This window comes from Salmo salar, chromosome ssa12 (genome assembly GCF_905237065.1).
Source record: "Salmo salar chromosome ssa12, Ssal_v3.1, whole genome shotgun sequence".
In the NCBI taxonomy this organism is placed as follows: Eukaryota; Metazoa; Chordata; class Actinopteri; order Salmoniformes; family Salmonidae; genus Salmo; species Salmo salar.
Genome location: NC_059453.1, coordinates 61,274,113 through 61,290,878, shown reverse-complemented (window position 1 = coordinate 61,290,878; position 16,766 = coordinate 61,274,113). Strand labels below are relative to the sequence as shown.

The following is a 16,766-nucleotide window of genomic DNA, read 5'->3' as shown; positions in this document are numbered from 1 at the left end:
GTGTTTGGTTTATGTTGTCCGGGGTTTGTTAGTCTATGTTCTATGTTAGTGTATTTCTATGTTCTGTCTAGTCTATTGTAGTTCTATGTTTAGTTAATTGGGGTTGGACCTTCAATTGGAGGCAGCTGGTTATTGTTGCCTCTGACTGAAGGTCCTATAATTAGGAGTTTGTTTTTCCATGGGATTTTGTGGGAGATTGTTGCTGTGTATAGCTTTGTGCCTTACCGGCCTGGGCTTTGTCGTCGTGTTTTTGGGATACGTTTTGGTTTTCCTTCTTTGTCCTTTAATAAAAGATGAGTATACATTTTCCCGCTGCATCTTGGTCTAAACCCTACGACAATCTTGCATTTTACACATTTTGCCATGAGGCTGAGAACATGTTGCTGTTTTAAGCTCAGGGATTCTTGAGACAGGACAATCTCAACTTTACTTCCACAAATATTAACAACATTTGAAATATATACAGTACCAGTCTAAAGTTTGGACACACCTACTCATTCCAGGGTTTTTCTTTATTTTTACTACAGTATTTTCTACATTGTAGAATAACTATGAACTAACACATATGGAACACTGACTGACCTCTGTTTCTTCATGTCTTTTACACTGTACACCAGTCCCATCGCCACCAACTGGGCCACCACACGCCGATGCACATGGGTGGCGTTGCTAAGCAACGGCAGCAGAGTCTCAACAATGTCTGGCATTGTGATAGAGCGAGAGTCAAAGGTTCAGAGACAATATGGGACAAGCATTCATAAACATACAGTACCAGTCAAAAGTTTGGACACACCTACTCATTCCAGGGTTTTTCTTTATTTTTAATAATTTCTGCATTGTTGAATAATAAGGAAGACATCAAAACTATGAAATAAAGTGAAAAACAAATCTAAATATATGTTATATTTCAGATTCTTCAAAGTAGCCACCCTTCGCCTTGATGACTGAGGCTCCTGAGCGGTACAGTGGTCTAAGGCACTGCATCGCAGTGCTAGAGGTGTCACTACAGGCCCTGGTTCGATCCTGGACTGTATCACAATCGGCCGTGATCGGGAGTCCCATAGCTATGCACACAATTCGCCCAGCGTCGTCCGGGTTAGGGCAGGGTTTGGCCGGGGTTGGCCATCATTGTAAATAGGAATTTGTTCTAAACTGACTTGCCTAGTTAAATAAAAAAATGACAGCTTTGCACACTCTTGGCATTCTCTCAACCAGCTTCATGAGGTAGTCACCTGGAATGCATTTCAATTAACAGGTGTGTCTTGTTAAAAGTTAAGTTTCAGAATTTTACAGAAGATAGCCCTATTTGGAGAAGACCAAGTCCATATTATGGCAAGAACAGCTCAAATAAGAAAAGAGAAACGACAGTCCATCATTACTTTAAGACACATTTCTTCAAGTGCAGTCGCAAAAACCATCAAGCGCTATGATGAAACTGGCTCTCATGAGGACCGCCACAGGAAAGGAAGACCCAGAGTTACCTCTGCTGCAGAGAATAAGTTAGAGTTACCAGCCTCTTGAATTGCAGCCGAAATAAATGCTTCACAGATTTCAAGTAACAGACACATCTCAACGTCAACTGTTCACAGGAGACTGTAAATCAGGCCTTCATGGTCAAATTGCTGCAAAGAAACCACTACTAAAGGACACCAATGAGAAGAAGAGACTTGCTTTGGCTAAGAAACACTAGCAATGGACATTAGACCGGTGGAAATCTGGAATTTGATTTTGTTGAGTCCAAATTTGAGATTTTTGGTTCCAACTGCCGTGTCTTTCTGAGACGCAGAGTAGGTGAATGGATGGTACCAACCGTGAAGCATGGAGGAGGACATGTGATGGTGGAGGTGGTTTGCTGGTGACACTGTCAGTAATGTATTTAGAATTCAAGGCACACCTAACCAGCATGGCTACGACAGCGTTCTGCAGCGATAAGCCATCCCATCTGGTTTGCACTTAGTGGTACTATAATTTGTTTTTCAACAGGCCAATGACTCAACACACCTCCAGGCTGTGTAAGGGCTATTTGACCAAGAAGGAGAGGGCTGCATCAGATGACCTGGCCTCCACAATCACTCGACTCCAACCCAATTGAGATGGTTTGGGATGAGTTGGACTGCAGAGTGAAGGAAAAGCAGCCAACAAGTGCTCAGCATATGTGAACTTCATTTACTGTCCACAAATGTTTAAAGGCCTTGATTGTTTCATTCTAACATTAGATTATTAAAATATGTAATGCAAATCTCTAAACTTCTTTTTGTTTTGTTTTATAGCACTAATGCTCCAGGGTTAATTTGGTTACCGTTTGGCATGTTTTTCTAGATGTGGAACATTAAACAACGTTTATAAAGCAAACATTAACCATTAGGTCTAGCACAACAAATACTTCAATTGTTTAAGCATATTTACATTTACATTTACATTTAAGTCATTTAGCAGACGCTCTTATCCAGAGCGACTTACAAAATGGTGCATTCACCTTATGATATCCAGTGGAACAACCACTTCACAATAGTGCATCTAAATCTTTTAGGGGGGGGTTAGAAGGATTACTTTATCCTATCCTAGGTATTCCTTAAAGAGGTGGGGTTTCAGGTGTCTCCGGAAGGTGGTGATTGACTCCGCTGTCCTGGCGTCGTGAGGGAGCTTGTTCCACCATTGGGGTGCCAGAGCAGCAAACAGTTTTGACTGGGCTGAGCGGGAACTGTGCTTCCTCAGAGGTAGGGGGGCCAGCAGGCCAGTGGTGGATGAACGCAGTGCCCTTGTTTGGGTGTAGGGCCTGATCAGAGCCTGAAGGTATGGAGGTGCCGTTCCCTTCACAGCTCCGTAGGCAATCATCATGGTCTTGTAGCGGATGCGAGCTTCAACTGGAAGCCAGTGGAGAGAGCGGAGGAGCGGGTATGTTATGTTACAGAACAGTGAAAAAAAATGTTTTCTTCACAATATTGCAGAAAAAAAATATCTTAAGGGGGTTAGCCATCAGTGACAGTTGAAAATCCCCAATAAAAACATAGCCATTCGATCAGATATTTCAGCCCTCTGACAGGGTTGATAAATAAAAAAGAATAATTCTTCACGTAAATGGTATACACAGCAGCAACTTCGTTTTTTTCTCAGTTGCTTTATGACTCTAAAACCTAATTAAATGTAACATATTTGAACCACATTTTTTCACTGTTCTCTAACATATGCTTAAACAATTGAAGTATTTGCTGTGCTAGACGTAATGGATAGTGTTCGCTTTATAAATGTTGTTTAAAAAAGATCTTAAAGGGGTTAGCCATCAGTGACAGTTGAAAATCCCCCCCAAAAAACATAACCATTCGATCAGATATTTCAACACTCTGACAGAGTTGACAAAAATGTTTTCTTCTTCTTCATTCAAGTGGTATACACAGCAGCAACTTTTTTTTCTCAATTGCTTTATGATTCTAAAACCTAATTAAATGTAACATATTTGAACCAAAATGTGTATTCTGTCAGGCAGATGGAGTTTACAGTTTATGGTTGTGAACTTGTGACCATGGTGATTCCAATATTGTTTGTTTAAATCTATCAAAGGTAGAGAACTTTCCAGACCATGAGTGGTCTTGTTGCATTACATGTAATGAGGACAGGAATAAGGGGTCGTTATGGTATACAGTGCTTTCAGAAAGTATTCATACCCCTTCACTTATTCCACATTTTGTTGTTAAAGCCCGAATTCAAATAAAATAAAATACATTCTCACCCATCTACACACAAGACCCCATAATGACAAAGTGAGAACATGTTTTAGAATTTTTCTGCTAATTTATTGACAATGAAATTAAGAAATATCTCACTTACATAAGTATTCACACACCTGAGTCAATACTTTGCAGAAGCAACCTTTGGCGTTGATTACATCTGTGAGTCTTTTTGGTTAAGTCTCTAAGAGCTTTGCACACCTGGATTGTACAACATTTTGCCCATTATTCTTAAAAAAATTATTGAAGCTCTGTCAAGTTAATTGTTGATCATTGCTAGACAGCATTCTTGAAATAGATTTTTCAAGCCGATTTAAGTCAAAACTGTAACTAAGCCACTCAGTAACATTCAATGTCATCTTGGTAAGCAACTCCAGTGTAGATTTGGCCTTGTGTTTTAGGTTATTTTCCTGCTGAAAGGTGACTTCGTCTCCCAGTGTCTGTTGGAAAGCAGACTGAACCAGATTATCCTGTAGGATTTTGCCTGTGCTGATAGCTGTTTTCTGTTTATTTTTATCCCAAAAAAACTCCCCAGTCCGTGCCGATGACAAGTATACCCATAACATGATGCAGCCACCACCATGCTTGAAAATATGAAGAGTGGTACTCAGTGATGTGTTGTGTTGGATTTGCCTCAACATAACACTTTTAATTCAGGACAAAAAGTACATTTATTTGCAACATTTTTTGCAGTATTACATTAGTGCCTTGTTGCAAACAGGATCCATGTTTTGGAATATTTGTATTATGTACAGGCTTGCTTCTTTTCACTCTGTCAATTAGGTTAGTATTGTATAGTAACTACAATGTTGTTGATCCATCCTCAGTTTTCTCATATCACAACCATTAAACTCTAACTATTTTAAAATCACCATTGGCCTCATGGTGAAATCCCTGAGCAACTTCCTTCCTCTCAGGGCGGGGAAGGATGCCTATATCTTTGTTGTGACTGGGTGTATTGATACACTGTCCAAAGCCTAATTAATAACGTCACCATGCTCAAAGGGATATTTAGCGTCTGCTTTTACATTTACATTTAAGTCATTTAGCAGACGCTCTTATCCAGAGCGACTTACAAAATGGTGCATTCACCTTATGATATCCAGTGGAACAACCACTTTACAATAGTGCATCTAAATCTTTTAAGGGGGGGTTAGAAGGATTACTTTATCCTATCCCAGGTATTCCTTAAAGAGGTGGGGTTTCAGGTGTCTCCGGAAGGTGGTGATTGACTCCGCTGTCCTGGCGTCGTGAGGGAGCTTGTTCCACCATTGGGGTGCCAGAGCATTTACATTTTTTTTTAGACATCTACCAATCGGTGCCCTTCTTTGCGAGGCATTGAAAACCTCCCTGGTCTTCGTGGTTGAATCTGTGTTTGAAATTCACTACTACCTTACAGATAATTGTATGTGTGTGGGGTACAGAGATGAGGTAGCTTTCAAAAAACATTTTAACCACTATTATTGAACACGGAATGAGTACCTGCAACTTATTATGCAATATGTTAAGCACATTTTTACTCCTGGACTTATTTGGGTTTGCTATAACAAAGGAGTTGAATACTTATTGACTCAATACAGTTCAGCTGTCATGTCCTGACCATAGAGAGCTCGTATTTTTCTATGGTAGAGTAGGTCAGGGGCGTGACTGGGGGGTTTTGTCGAGTTTATTTAGTTCTATGTTTGGTTCTAGTTTCTTTTTTCTACGTTGGTTTTTTTGTCTAGTTTACATTTTCTATGTTGTGTTCTAGGTTCTTTTTTCTATGTTAGGGTTTTGTCTAGTTTACATTTTCTATGTTGTGTTCTAGGTTATTCTTTCTAGGTTGGGGTTTTCGTATGATTCCCAATTAGAGGCAGCTGGTCATCGTTGTCTCTAATTGGGGATCACATTTAAGTTGTTGTTTTTCCCACTAGTGTTTGTGGGATATTATTTTGAGTTTATGCATGTAGCACCGCTTCGTCACGGTTTGTAGTTTTTGTTTATTGTCTGTCTTGCATAGTTTCACATAGAAATAAAGATGGGGAACGATACGCATGCTGCGCCTTGGTCTCTTTCATACGACAACAGTGACATCAGCTTGACATTTTTTTAATAAATGTCTAAAATAAAATACTTCCACTTTGACATTATGGGGTATTGTGTGTAGATCAGTGACACATAATCTCAATTTAATACATTTTAAATTCAGACATCTTTTTGGAATCACAGTTTTGATATAGATATACTTTAGTCACAGAGGGCTATTGCTAGAAAACTACAGAAGATCATTTTTCTGTTAAAATCCATAATGGACAGTTTTTAGAACACTTTTTTGGAGAATTTGAAATTGGGATCCTTTGCTCCGGACAAGGGCATTTCCAGGAATAAAGCCTACATGGAAATTAATAATATTGAAACTTTCAAGGAAAGTTTTGCTGCCAGACAAGGATAGTCCCGAATTTCAAGAATCCCTGAGATAATTTCCTTTATAATTTCCTGCTATTCTTTTTTTAAATCTGAAAAATATAACATAAAAGCAATAGCTTGTAATTTATATTTAATGAGCGTTCTGAGAAAAACAATCTTACCTTGGACAGCAACTGGTTTACAATAAGAAGAGGACGCTTCAGTATTGAATGTGATGACAATTAGAGCTCTATTCAGTCTTGAGATAATTTTCCTTAACTTACTTGGACTTAACCTAATTCCTTTCAATGCCTATATTTTCCTTAGACTTCAATCAATTCCTTTTAATGTTACAGTATTTCTACCAAGACACCCTGTGACCAAACCTCTGTGCTACTTCAGGAATGGGTTCCTTCTCTTTATTCGTGGCTATGTAATGATAAAACCCATAATAGTTAAATGTTGAATAGACTTTACATTTCAACAATAAGCCACTTACATATATATATATAAAATAAACCACTCAACCGTAAGGGCATGGAGGACAAAATCATGGATGCAAGATTAGTTAGGACTAGGAACGTTATAATTGTGAGGTATAGCTGAAAATTCTTACGCCACTGAAATTTAAATACTTCCTTTTGAGGTGACACTAAATATGTTATAAAAACAAAAGTGCTGCGATGTTATTGGCAATTCAAATTAGACCAGTTAGCAAAGCAAATTAATATGTTGGAAGCTTAAAAGACTTATGATTACATTCTAAAGAAGAGTGCGTAACAAGTACACAAAAAGTACAGCATAAATTATAAAAATTTTGACAACTTTAATCCGTTTTTCTTTTTCTTAAATAAAAAAGTATGTGGGTCAAAATAAATATAATATTTTGTCACAAGTAATGCAATGCCAGAAACAAACGTTAATTTTGCCTTTGGGGGTTTCTTTTTTGTTCTATGTTGAAAAACATTAGCAATACATGATGGTTTTTATTAAATTTGCTTTCAGTGTAACAATACAGAATACAACTGCTTTATATTGCTTGTTCTTGTTGCAGTTTGCCTCCGCATTAGGGTGGCTGAGTGTCTGAGTCTGTAAGTGTACAGTATGTGTCTTTATGGGTACACATGCATGCTGAGTGGATGTGTGTGTCTCAGGGATATTTACATGCATGGGTGTGTGCTGTATCAGTGCAGATGGTTCTGAGAGTTCTGAAGCAGTGGGCTTCTTTCTCCTGGTGTCTGTCGGCTCAGAAGATTCCACACCAGCATCGGCACAGACGTGATTCCAGAGCTGCCCATGCTGCCACCTGTGGAGTCCTCCCTCAGTGGGCGATACTGCTTAAACCGCCTGGTTGGAAAACACAAGTTAGCTGACATTCATTGTAGAGTTTAAAAAAAATAAGATGTGATTTATATAAAAGACTGCACATAATAATAGCATGGGATCTTTTTTTTATAGGACCACTATGGGTCAATCATTTTTGTGGATCAAAAATCAAGTATCAATTTGGAGAAACCAGGAAGTGTGTGACTTTCATTGCATCATGCAACGTTTACGGTGGTTAGAACTGTCTTTCACTCACTTGTAGGTAAAAGCAATGGCACCAACGACACAGACAAGGACCATGACACCCAGAACCGCGGCCACAGTGCCTGCTGTGGAGGAGTTGGAGCCTGCAACCACAACACACAGTATGAGGAAGGTATGGTACAGTACACTCCGCAGATCAGTGAAATGTAATATAAAACCGTTTTTTGAAATTCATAAAGCTTTATGTACGGTTGTTCATTAAATTTCACTCACCCACTGTCACACTGACTTTAGCACTTGCCACAGCCAGACTAACATCATTTGTCAGGGACACATTGATGCAGAACACTCCAGATTCGTTGAAAAACTGGCGAAGTATCATCTGACAATCTGGGGAGGGTGTCACGTTGTTACAAACGGTCTCCACAGGCGTGATGCAGTCTGCGTCCGAGATAATGGTACACACTTCATTGGGCAGGCTAAGTAAAGAGAAGGTGGAGATATGAAGTGCAGGGGATGGCAATGTTCAAAATGCTAATTTCAATAGAATGTGCACGGTCCCTTGGGTCGTGTCTCCACTGCTGGCTGGCTACTCACCTCCCCTGGCAGGTGATGGTCAGGTCCACAGCATTCTGCACCACCTCAGTGGCCAGAGACACCACGTTGGCCACCTGGGTGATCTCCACACTCTCAATACCCTCTGAGAAATGAGATCAACCGTCACCTGCATTTTACATCTCAGCTGCGACTGTATTGAAAACACGTCAACAGTATCTGGACATATGTGGACTTACGGACGACATCCACTGAGGTCGAGAAGGAGCCGTAGCGGTAGATCATACAGTTGTCAGTTGCTGTAAGTTCCGGAACCTGCCTTTTAGCCACAACAAGAACCACCTGTGTCTCTGTGCCTGACTCTATCTCAGCCTCTGCTGCTACCTCACTCTCCACTGGAGCAGTCACTGCTGCTGGCACTGAAGAAAACAAAGACACAGTAAGTTATTAATATTATGAAAAGACATTATTGACTAAGTGTTTTTGTTTATATATAGAATGAGTAAGTAACTAAGTAAGTGATCACCGGCAGTGTCGTCAGCTGCAACCTCATTCACAGTCTCTACGACCTCTGCCTCTAGCGCTGCCTCGGACTCAAGAGCACGTTCAGCTGGCACCACCTCCACCACAGCGGCAGCCTCTGTCTCGGCAGGAACAATGACGTTAGCAGCAGGGGCCACCATCTCAGCCTGGGCCACCTCTGTAGCAGCCGCAACCTCCACTCCAGTATCGGCAACCAAGGCCTCCTCCGCCGTGGCGGCAACGGTGGCTACGACTGGGATCTCTGGGAGGACTGTGGCCACCAGGCCCACTATGGCCTCCTCTCCAACTGGAGCTACTGAAGCAGCAGCGTCGATGACGGGCACATCTGCGGCCGTAGCCTCTACCACTTCAGTTGCTGGAGCGACGGGGACAGTTGCGGCTCCCTCCACAGCCAGGACAGCGGCGGGGTCCTCAACGGCTGGAGCAGCCATGTCTTCTGCTGTGGCATCGGCTTCTACTGCAGGGACAGCGGCATTGTCCTCTGTTGCCGGGACAACAGCTGGATCTTCTGCTGCTGGGACAACGGTGGCATCCTCTGCCGCAGGGGCCACTGAGGCAACCACCTCGACTCCCTCTGAGGCTGTGCCTTCGGCAGTGGTTTCGGCTGCATCTGTCTCATCGGCTCCAACTGCATCTGCATCCTCTGCAGGGGCAACGTCAGAGGCGAGTAGATCCAGGGCGATGTCAGCTGGAGCTGCCCCTGGGGTAGAGACCACCACAACCATGGCAGGGGCTCCGGCTAACACTGGTTGAAAACACAAAAACAACACATTTTACTTACAACTGTTACGTATGTCATATGCACAGAATATGAATTGACTTTGGTAAAGGAAATATTGGATCTGATAAATGGATGCGCTGTAAAATAGAAAATAATGTCTCTCACCAGTGGGGTTAGCAGTGGTGGGGTCTGCAGGTGTGTCACAGCCGTTGGGGATGCTTGCCAACAGGACCACCTGAGGCCTGTAGGTGCCAGCGGTGAGGTACATGTGTGTGACCTGGCGCTCCCTGGAGATAAGGGTGCCGCTGTTGTCACCAAAGTCCCAGTTAAAGGTGACGTCTGAGGTGCTGAGGTACTGGCTGGGGTCGTGGAGGCTGATGCTGAAGACAATGGCCTGGTTCTGGATGAAGCTCTGGTCAGCCTGGTTCACATCGTTAATTTGGGTTAGCGACACCGTGAAGGGGATCTGGTCTGGGGAGGCACAAGGCAAAACATGTCAAGTTAATGTTGTGAAAGATTGTGAGACTAAATTCAAAGTCAAATTAGGGTTAATTGATTTGCTGTTTAAAATAATACTTTGTGCATTTAAATTTGGCAAGTGTCTCCTCTTGAACAGCTGCCCACCTGTGATGGAGAAGGTTGTGGAGGCGTAGCCCAGAGGGATGAACTTGTCCTTGCCACGGCAGTGGTAGATGACTACCTCCATGTTGTAAGAGCCTAGGGGCACATTGTCTGTGCCGATGGTGAGAGAAGAGGAGGGCCCACCTGCCACCTGCCAGTAACGTCCTGGGATACAAAGCAGCAGTAGTTAGAAAACACAGCAACGGTTATACAACTTAACTGAATGGCCTGATGATCAAACCTACAGTTGACAAAGCTCAGAGGAACAGCAGCCGCTTTACTACTCCTTTCAACCCTCTTGTCAAAGGAATGATTTCACAGCGCACACTGCGCACAGCTTTGTCAATACCAGAAAGCATTGAGTTATTGTGTTAGCACTTTCTCACATCAATGTCTGTAAATGAAAGAGCTTGTTTTTACCCCATGTCTTCCACACAAACACGTAGTGGGGTTTCCTGTCTGCTGTCCCAGTGAAGGGGGTGCCATCAGGGAAGACACCACTGTACTCTCCTGAAGGATCAGAGACCTGGTCGGGGTACACAGCCTGGCCCTGACGGTACTGTGTTCCTGTAGGAGAAGAGGATCACACCCAGTGTAACATAAAAGGTTAGGAACACTAGAAAAAGACTGTAGGCCTATACGACAAACAAAAAAAACTGTGGGGTCGATGGTATAGCGGTTGAATTTGAAAGGAGAGCTCACCATTGACAGTGCAGTTACGCACCCACACCACCTGTCCATCAGGACGTGCTGTCTGGTTTGATGGGAGGCGAAGGTCGATGTTAAAGGTTGTCTTTGAGCCAGTTAGGGTGGGTGCATCGTTTTTCACATCAAATGTAACTTCGCCACCTGGTGACAGACAGTGATAAATGCATCAATAGAAAGAGGTAAATGTTTCAATAGAAGTTGATTGGTCTATAAAAAAATGTGCAGTAAAGTGAGAACCCACCAGTCCAACAGTCTCTGTATCGGGAGTCCCCATCTTTCCACACGGGATACATTTGTGAGTTCCATGAGCGGTAGCGTGTGAAATGTGTTTTACGCTCTGAAAAAAGAAAGGGTTGAAGTTTTAGGGTACTTTTTCTTTCGTTCTCCTAATTGAAACAATGTTTTTGTTGATCACACTTTGACATACAGTACCAGTCAAAAGTTTGGACACACGTACTCATTCAAGGGTTTTTCTTTATTTTGACTATTTTCTACATTGTAGATTAATAGTGAAGACATGAAAACTATGAAATAACACACATGGAATCATGTAGTAACCAAAAAAGTGTTAATCAAATAAAAATATATTTGATAATAGATATTCTTCAAAGTAGCCACCCTTTGCCTTGATGACAGCTTTGCACACTCTTGGCATTCTCTCAACCAGCTTCATGAGAAATGCTTTTCCAACAGTCTTGAAGGAGTTCCCACATTTGCTGAGCACTTGTTGGCTGCTTTTCCTTCACTCTGAGGTCCAACTCATCCCAAACCATCTCAATTGGGTTGAGGTCGAGTGGTTGTGGATGCCAGGTCATCTGATGCAGCACTCCATCACTCGCCTTGGTAAAATATCCCTTGCACAGCCTGCAGGTGTGTTTTGGGTCATTGTCCACAGACAGCGTCACCAGCAAAGCATCCCCACACCGTCACACCTCCTCCTCCATGCTTCACGGTGGGAACTACACATGTGGAGATCATCCATTCACCTACTCTGCGTCTCACAAAGACACGGCAGTTGGAACCAAAAATCTCAAATCTGGACTCAAAAAGGACAGATTTCCACCGGTTTAAGGTCCATTGCTCGTGTTTCTTGGCCCAAGCACATCTCTTCTTATTATTGGTTTTCTTTAGTAGTGGTTTCTTTGCAGCAATTCGACCATGAAGGCCTGATTCATGCAGTCTCCTCTGAACAGTTGATGTTGAGATGTGTCTGTTACTTGAACTCTGTGAAGCATTTATTTTGGCTGCAATCTGAGGTGTAGTTAATTGCCGATTTCTGAGGCTGGTAACTCTAATGAACTTATCCTCTGCAGCAGAGGTAACTCTGGGTCTTCCTTTCCTGTGGCGGTCCTCATGAGAGCCAGTTTCATCATAGCACTTGATGGTTTTTGTGACTGCACTTGAAGAAACGTGTCTTAAAGTCTTTCTCTTTGCTTATTTGAGCTGTTCTTGCCATAATATGGACTTGGTCTTTTACCAAATAGGGCTATCTTCTGTATACCACCCCTACCTTGTCACAACACAACTGATTGGCTCAAATGCAATAAGGAAAGAAATTCCACAAATTAATCAAGACACACCTGTTAAGGCACTACCTCATGAAGCTGGTTGAGAGAATGCCAAGTGTGAAAAGTTGTCATCATGGCTACTTTGAAGAATCTCAAATATATTTTGATTTGTTTAACACTTTTTTGGTTACTACATGATTTAATATGTGCCATTTCATAGTTTTGATGTCTTCACTATTATTCTACAATGTAGAAAATAGCAGAAATAAAGAGCAAGGTGGAGGTTCCAGGCGAGTCACACGGCCCCTGCAATCCCCGTCAATCCCTTTCATGTGACTGTCAATTGAGCACAGGCAGCCGTAATCCCAAATGCTGGAAGGAGGAGACCCTCTGTGGAGTTCAGACATCAGGGCGGGCTCACTCTGCTACCGCTGTGTGTGTATTTGTGTGTGCATGTCACACATACGAGTGTGTGCGCACGCTAGTGTGTGTTATATGACTGAAATCGTGATTATGTATCATAAGGTGCAAGTTCAGGATTTAGGAAACCGCAACAACTACATTATCTTCTGTTATTATGAGCCCCTTGTATTCCCCTTGGCATATACAGTACTATCATATTCAGCTTCAACAATCCCAGGAATGCATCTTCTAAAATAACTCACTCATAATGACAAGCCATAATATCATTATCATGTGCAGTCATTAATCACATAGTCACACTTCAAACTGATTGCTAATGAAAAGATCGATATCTCCTACCAAGTGAATTACAGCTTGTGGTTTGGTTTGGATATCCATTAAATGCAACACATTGGTAGATAACACTTTGAACCTCATGATTGATAGTGAAACACCAACTTTAGTACTAATGTTTCCTCAGGGAAAAAATATAGTTATTCTGTTCTATTGTTGAGAGCTGAGAAAATGTTCACCTTACTATTGAAACTACAGGATGCACAGAAGAGTTTTAGGGTTTGGAGACCAACTTGGCATGTGATTGCGCTATTCTTGATTACAAGCATGTAATCTGTGGCCCACCCTGTCAGTAGTTAATAGACATGCTATCCTACTGTATATTACAGAGTGGCGGAATTCTTGCTAATGTGAGATTAATGTAGACAAGGCACGGCAAAAACATTTTTTTCGGTCTACAGAATTTCACATTTGATTAATCCCTAAATGTACTTCCAAAATGAATAGCATGATGAGCTCATGTCGAAGCTTAAAAATTAATGTGAATTGACTCAGGATCTTCTTAATTAAATTCTCCACAGTTTAAAGTTGAACTGCTCAAAATTTTGTTATTTACAAGATTATACCGGTATACTACACTCTTTGAAAATGTTGTAATTTCAGACACTGGTGGTCCTGTATATTCATCAAGTATTGAAACGTTTTACTATATGCAGATATTTTTTGAGTATATATGCAGTATATTGAGGAGGCAGTAATGCATAGATTATTATTAATCCATTTCAATGGCAATACAAAATACAAAGTTCAGGCATTAGAGCTGTTTCTATAAAGACCCTCAGAATAAAGGAAACCAGAGAAAAAACTACGTTCAAGATATGAGGGAGATCACTTACTCACTATTATTTATGTTTGTTGAGCTTGTCCAAGTACCATTAGCGTGTAAACAACCATATAATGAATTGTTATTGTTTCTCATTAATAATATGATGATTGACAGATCCTCAGACAAGTTATATCATATGTATTGATTAGTCAAATGCAATTAGTTTATATTTTGGGGAAATATAGAACAAACATTTCACTACTAGAAGGGAATGTTTGCACAAATGACATTGCTCAGTGAATACATGGGGAGGCAGCGTAGCCTAGTGGTTAGAGCTTTGGACTAGTAACCGAAAGGTTGCAAGTTTGAATCCCCAAGGCAGTTAACCCACTGTTCCTAGGCTGTCATTGAAAATAAGAATTTGTTCTTAACTGACTTGCCTAGCTAAATAAAGGTAAAATAAAACTTAGCAATACTCAGTGAGATTATTTCAATTCATTCTACCTCAGCCCCATCTCCTGTCCAACACTGCACATAACTCAAGAAAGAGGGGATGGAGTAATTTAGAAAGTAATCCATATATACTCACTTGCTTCTAAAGCTGCTGATGAGATAGCCAACACCAGTACTGCTAGTAAAGTCCTCATTGTGCGTGGTTGTGTGTCCTTTCTCTGCCCAGTTCCTTATCCTAGTCTTAAGAACCCAACAACACACCCAGAGAGACTTGTGGTAGGATTCTGATTCCCTATAAAAGAGTCTTGGACCCTTAATTACCATAAACTTGCCTCTCACCTCTGATCATAGGGAGGCTACAAACCAGCCCCTCCCACTATCATCAACTGTGTGAAGAGACTTTGTTAGCAATGCTATTATGTTTTCAAATGTTTTATTGGATAATTACAGTAGCTAAAAAGGATTAACCTTAATGTAGTGTTACCATCAATCCCCCAAAAATATTTCTACATGTATTTTATTTCACCTTTATTTAACCAGGTAGGCAAGTTGAGAACAAGTTCTCATTTACAATTGCGACCTGGCCAAAATAAAGCAAAGCAGTTTGACACATACAACAACACAGTGTTACACATGGAGTAAAACAAACATACAGTCAATAATACAGTAGAAAAATACGTCTATATACAATGTGAGCAAATGAGGTGAGATAAGGGAAGTAAAGGCAAAAAAGGCCATGGTGGCGAAGTACATACAATATAGCAAGTGAACTGAACATGTCAGAATGTATTTTTAAAAAAAAATGCTATCTTTGCACTGGTGCTTGAAAGAAAGATGAGGCATAAAGCTCTTTCATTTCTTTTGAAGAATTTAGGAAATGATCCGATTTCGGACATACAATTGTCTCCAACAAGTACAGAGTGATACTTTTCCCATCTTCATAAGACAGTGGGAACCTTATGGAATTAATGGCTTAGTGGTTGTGGTAGAAAAACTCAATAAATCAAAGTTTATTGGTCGTCTACATAGATTTGCCGATTTTACATTTTGGTCATTTAGCAGACGCTCTTATCCAGAACAACTTACAGGAGCAATTTGGGTTAAGTGCCTTGCTCAAGGGCACGTCCACAGATTTTTCACCCATTAGGCTTGGGGATTCGAACCAGTGATCTTTTGATTACTGTCCCAACGCTCTTAACCTACCAGATGTTATCGCAGGTGCAGCAACATGCTTATGTTTCTAGCTCCAACAGTGCAGTAACATCTAGCAATACAATACATACATAATCCATGAGGATGAGCCATGGCTAGAATAGAGTATATACATATAAAGTGGGTAAAACAGTTTCTCGGTCCCGGCTTTGATACATCTGTATGGTCTCCATCTGCTAGATGGCAGCTGGGTGAACAGAGTGTGCAAAGCTGTCAAGGAAAAGGGTGACTACTTTGAAAAATCTCAAATATATTTTGATTTGTTTAACACTTTTTTGGTTGCTACATGATTCCATATGTGTTATTTCAGTTTTGATGTCTTCAGTATTATTTTACAACGTAGAAAATAGTAAAAATAAAGAGAAACCCTTGAATGAGTAGGTGTGTCCAAACTTTTGACTGGTACTGTATATGCCTAGAAGTATGCTTTGTAATGCTTTTTAATACTTGTAACATAAGCTTTATGCCTTGTATGCGGAGAGGTGAGGTTCTAATCAGGCTCGGGCAGCAAGCAAACCATCCACCAATTCCGATTATTTTAAAGTAGACAAAAGGGACTGTAACAAACTCTGTTTAAGAAAATCATGATTCTCTGCAGATATATTGTCCCCGTCCATACAGCCAGCGGGGTTCTCCATACATCGTGCGCACAGAAAGAACTCTCCGGGAAAAACAAAGGTTGAGGGGTATGTCTCATGATTAACAACTCATGGTGTGAATGTAGTAACGTACAGGAACTCAAGTCCTTTTTCTCTCCCGATCTGGAATACCTCACCATCAAATGCAGACAGCATTACCTCCTGAGATAATTGTCTTTGGTTATTGTCACTGCCATGTACATTGCCGTCAAGCCGACACTGTGACGGCTCTAAATGAACTACACTGGACTTTGCACAAACTGGAAACCGCATATCCTGAGGCCGCATTTATTGTTGCTGGGGAATTTAAAAAAGGAAATCTGAGGAAAACGCTCTCTAAATTCTACCAACACATGTGCTACACGTGGAGCTACACGTGGAGAGAACACGCTTGACCATTGTTACTCTCCATTCCGGTATGGCTACAAGGCCCTCTCCCGGCCCCCTTTTGGCAAATCAGATCACGCCTCCATCCTGCTCCTATAGGCAGAAACTTAAACAGGAATCAACCATGGTAAAGACTGTTCAATGTTGTTCTGACCAATCGGAATGTGTGCTTTAGGATTGTTTTGATCACGGGGACTGGGAAATGTTCTTGGTCGCCTCTGGAATAGTATTGACGTACACACTAACTGGTTTTGTAAA

General features: G+C 41.3%; 1 protein-coding gene across 1 annotated transcript; it reads right to left on the bottom strand.

The window, feature by feature from the left end:
- Positions 1-7,076: 7,076 nt before the first annotated feature.
- Positions 7,077-14,539, bottom strand: LOC106565496 (protein QNR-71). The gene is made up of 12 exons (XM_014132714.2): positions 14,408-14,539; positions 11,030-11,125; positions 10,783-10,929; positions 10,501-10,647; positions 10,084-10,245; positions 9,625-9,930; positions 8,722-9,483; positions 8,435-8,614; positions 8,238-8,340; positions 7,914-8,119; positions 7,693-7,783; positions 7,077-7,457 (listed from the first exon to the last, which is right to left on the bottom strand). The coding sequence occupies exons 1-12, from the start codon at positions 14,463-14,465 to the stop codon at positions 7,295-7,297; spliced, it is 2,421 nt and encodes an 806-aa protein (XP_013988189.2). The 5' UTR covers positions 14,466-14,539; the 3' UTR covers positions 7,077-7,294.
- Positions 14,540-16,766: the final 2,227 nt, after the last annotated feature.

What these genes read in the sequence shown, in the direction of transcription:
- LOC106565496 (XM_014132714.2), bottom strand. Translation starts at nt 14,465, where the DNA reads ATGAGGACTTTACTAGCAGTACTGGTGTTGGCTATCTCATCAGCAGCT. An exon ending in GACCTCAGTGGATGTCGTCC is followed by an intron (nt 8,341 to 8,434) that starts GTAAGTCCACAT and finishes CTCATTTCTCAG; the next exon opens with AGGGTATTGAGAGTGTGGAG. An exon ending in ACCATCACCTGCCAGGGGAG is followed by an intron (nt 8,120 to 8,237) that starts GTGAGTAGCCAG and finishes CTCTTTACTTAG; the next exon opens with CCTGCCCAATGAAGTGTGTA.